This window comes from Papaver somniferum, chromosome 7, assembly GCF_003573695.1.
Source record: "Papaver somniferum cultivar HN1 chromosome 7, ASM357369v1, whole genome shotgun sequence".
In the NCBI taxonomy this organism is placed as follows: Eukaryota; Viridiplantae; Streptophyta; class Magnoliopsida; order Ranunculales; family Papaveraceae; genus Papaver; species Papaver somniferum.
This window is the reverse complement of record NC_039364.1, coordinates 112,237,623-112,241,727: the sequence shown is the minus strand read 5'-3', so window position 1 is coordinate 112,241,727 and position 4,105 is coordinate 112,237,623. Positions and strand designations below refer to the sequence as shown.

General features: G+C 39.5%; 1 protein-coding gene across 1 annotated transcript; it reads left to right on the top strand.

Annotated features, from left to right (window-relative positions):
* Positions 1–270: 270 nt before the first annotated feature.
* Positions 271–3,128, top strand: LOC113298149. Its single transcript, XM_026546837.1, has 4 exons — positions 271–840; positions 1,516–1,947; positions 2,169–2,478; positions 2,649–3,128. Exons 1-4 carry the CDS (start codon positions 361–363, stop codon positions 2,783–2,785), a joined length of 1,359 nt encoding a protein of 452 aa, XP_026402622.1. The 5' UTR covers positions 271–360; the 3' UTR covers positions 2,786–3,128.
* Positions 3,129–4,105: the final 977 nt, after the last annotated feature.

Below are 4,105 nucleotides of genomic sequence, written 5' to 3'. Positions count from 1 at the left end.
GTAGAAACTAAGTTTAAAAATTAATCGGTTCCCCAATGGTTTTTGGTTCGGTTTTCAGGTCAAACCAAAACCAAACCAGTAATATCGGTTTTTCAACTTTTTTTACCAAACCAATCCAAATCTAAATGGTTTGGTTCGGTTTCTTGTTTATTGGTCTGGTTCGGTCGGTTTCCAACGGTTAACCGACACCATGTTCGGCCCTAGTTTCCACATAATGCATCCTCTCCTCGGACTAATTCAGTCAACTCTATTATAAAATTCAAACGCGATGATACCTTTCTTCAGGCTAATGTTCCCCATTATCCCAATCCCACTGTTGGTTTCATACTTTCATGTCGCACCTTTCTCTCTCTCGAATTCATGGCTGATCCACATAACCCTAACCCAGTTGCTGAAGAGCCATCAACAGCAGCCCTAGTAGTTCCACTGATTGATCCAAACCATAACATAATCCGAATAAAAGATGAAGAAGTTGAAGAAGAAGAATTAACTGATACAGAATTAGAGGAAAACCTACAAAAACTAAACAATTTCTTATTATTGCTTGGTTTTCATCAATGTTCATTATTAGGGACTATAGTATCTTGGGTTGCATTTGCAATTATTGGTGTTTCAGTGCCAGTTTTAATACTATTGCTTCCTAGTTGTTCAGGTTGTGAAAAATATCAAATCAATAAATTTGAACTTGATATTTTAGCTTCTCAATCTCTTCTTGCTGCCATTTCTTTACTTTGTGTTTCGCATAATTTGAGGAAACATGGGATTCGAAAATTTCTTTTTGTTGATCGGTATCATGGTCATACGGGGAAGTTCCGGGAAGAGTATGTCAAGATGATCCAGGTAAAAGTCTCTTTCTACATCCTAAATTTGTTTTGTTGTTTGATTTTGGATTAGGGTTCGTGGAAATTATTTGAATGTAGAGGGATATTAGGCAAAGTGACGAATTTTATGAGATTGGATTTGATTCTTTCTTCCTTAATTGTGGGTTCTGAAAGTAATGTTGCATGCTTGTAGTACAGCTGTAGAACTTGTAGAAAATGAAGTAGCATTTCCCTTTAATGTACAAACATGCTTCATTCAGGCTAACGTGCTTACATAGAGTGAAACTGTATTCGTTGATGTTTTTCAAACGGATGAGTAAGTCATGACCATGTCATTGCCTAGTTGACGCATCCGTGCTTAGTACTGCTAGGGTGCATGCCAATTTGGTGCCCTCATCCCACGATCCATCGTTGGATGGGAACCCGTTTGGGTAAATACCTGGCATTTGTGGTGAATCGGAGACCGTGTGCTCCAAATGCTGTGAGCAGTTTAACATTTTTGCATCTTAAACTAGTACATGGGCTGTGTATCTTGTGATGGGATATCTTAATTGGGCATTACACGTTTGATTTAGTTGCTGATAATTGATTCTATACTGCGAATTGGTGTACATCATTTATGTTGTAATTAACTAGAACATATATGAAAAATGTAGCTTGTACAATATTAACTGAGGAAAGTTCATTTTGTTAGGGATTCTTCAGCTTGCTTGTTCTGTGGATAATACCATGCTTTGTTTTGAAGACTGTTCGTGAAGTTATCCGAGTTATATATGTTGATCATGAGTCGTGGTGGATCTCAGTTGCTATACTGTTTGCTTTGCTTTCCTCATGGGCGTATTCTACTATAATCTCTCTGTCGGCCAGTGTTTTGCTCAATTTAGTGTGCAATCTTCAAGTTATCCACTTCACTGATTACACGAAACTCTTGGAAAGTGATTCTGATGTTACTGCACTTATTGATGAACATGTTCGTTTAAGGCACCATCTCTCTAAGATAAGCCACAGATTCCGTATTTTTCTTCTTTTGGAATTCCTGGTTGTGACATGTAGTCAAGTGGTTACTCTGTTCCAAACTACAGGGTATCATGGAATCATCACTCTCATCAATGGAGGGGATTTTGCAGTAAGTTCTATTTTAGCAACATCTCTTTCATAAATGTTATAAAGGCGTGCTTGGACTCATTAGTTATAGGGGGGATCACAGGACTAGTTCCTTAATAAATCCCTTATCCAGAATTCTTTATCCATGCCTGGACACACTAATATATATAAATTACCAATAGCATCCTTTTGTGGTAGCTCAGCGTTTGAATGGGCTTTTATCATGTGTGTGTATGTTGCCAGGTCAGCTCCATCGTCCAAGTCGTTGGCATAGTCATTTGCTTACATGCAACCGCAAAGATTTCTCATAGAGCACAACGTGTTGCATCTGTTGCTAGTAGATGGCATGCCTTGGTAACAAGTAACTCACCTGATCCATCTCGTATGAGAGGCTCAAATAGTGTGGGCAACTTCGAGGCACTTGCTAATCCAATAAGATCAATACCTACAGTCTTCTCTGAAAGTGATTTGGAGTCATTGGATAGCATTGGACCACCAAATTATACACAGCTGGCTTCTCATGTGTCTTCATACAATAAGAGACAAGCATTTGGTATGTGAATTAGCTCTGATTATTAATCTATTGAATGTTCTTATTAGTGTCTTTGTATGAGCTTCTATAAGATTGTTCGTTACAGTTACTCTATTGTTTTCGAGTAATTCCCTAATTCGTTCTTTCTGCATGTAGAAAAAGATGACCTTTTTTAAACTTTTGTTATGCAGTAATGTATCTGCAGTCCAATCCGGCTGGAGTCACAATCTATGGATGGACGGTAGATCGAGAACTCATCAACACAGTTTTCCTAATCGAGTTCTCACTGATACTTTTCGTTCTTGGGAAAACCATGATCTTCACTTGAAAACCAACTTAAAGTTTCCCATCCAACAAAAAATGTGTCCGTCCGAGTATTGCTGTTCCCCATAACATGAAGTAGAACATAAAGGCTTTTTTCCGGTTTCGCTCAGGGATTGAGAGGGACCTCTGAGGTAACACAGGTTCCGCCAAAAACAGAATGCAGACAAAGACTAGAATAAAGAAGGTAAACAGCTCGCAATATGCTCATCATTGGACGTTTTAACTCTGAATATCAATCCTTTCCTGTTATTATTTTGTGTTTTGGTTGATCGGGGTTGGCTAGTGAATATAATGTTCTCCGTATATAAAAAGGATACCTACACGAACGGATTACTCATTTGGCATTACTCCTTTTCTTGGGACCATTCTCAAAATTTAACTTGGTCATTTTTTTTTTTGAAGCATGAAATTTATTGGATTAAACTGAGATTGCACGGGGATATGTTATCCCCATAGAGTCTGCTCTTCAAAAGATACTTATAGAAGGTGGGGTTACATGATCCCATATTGTTGTTGAGAGCTTTCCTACAGAGGAGTCATCTGCTGCTATGTTCGCCAGACCATCCACCGCTTGATTTCCTTCCCTGTAGATGTGATGAATCGTGTATTGTTGGATTTGCGCTAATCTTTGTTTGATTTCTGTAATCAAATTAGATATATACCATGGGGCTTCGTTCTCTGAGGTTAGAAATCTCATTAGATTCTCCGAGTCCATTTCAAATTGAACTTTTGGCCATCCTCGTTCCGTTGCCGCTTTGGAAGCGATTAGCATGGCCCAAGTTTCTGCTACAAGTGCGGTGGTAATGTCCAGCGGTTGCGCAATTGCTAATATGGTATTGGCCTCCCCGTTTGGGCATATGATACCATCCCCGCTATTCCGGGATAACCTCTTGCTGCTCCATCCGCGTTGATTTTGATCCAATCGGAGTGAGGTTTAATCCACCCTAAGAAGATGGTTAATGTTGTTGTAGTTCTTTGGATGAGGTTTGTATATGGATGTGTTCCAGGTTGCACCGGAGGAAGGTTGTCCCGTGCCCATGAATATTCTTGTTGGAGTTTGATGGCCATTTGCATTACGCTGGTCGGATTTGGTTGTTGCTGCCGTATACCATCTCGTTCCTGGTTATCCATAAGGACCAAAAAAGGAAGCACAAAGTTGTGGTGACTAAAGCTGGAGATTTTGTTGTTAGGAGTTGGGAAACGGTCATTTGAGGGGTTAAAGAGGTGGGTATGCTATTAGCAGTAATTTGATGGCTTGTGAGGTGAGATAGCAGGAGGTTCCAAGAATCTACAACTGTTTGACAGTGAAGCAGAATGTGAGCAG

Bases quoted from the DNA above. Each gene is read 5' to 3' on its own strand.
- LOC113298149 (XM_026546837.1), top strand. From the start codon at position 361: ATGGCTGATCCACATAACCCTAACCCAGTTGCTGAAGAGCCATCAACA. The intron at 1,948-2,168 runs GTAAGTTCTATT...GTATGTTGCCAG, and splicing joins TCAATGGAGGGGATTTTGCA to GTCAGCTCCATCGTCCAAGT. The intron at 2,479-2,648 runs GTATGTGAATTA...TTTGTTATGCAG, and splicing joins CAATAAGAGACAAGCATTTG to TAATGTATCTGCAGTCCAAT.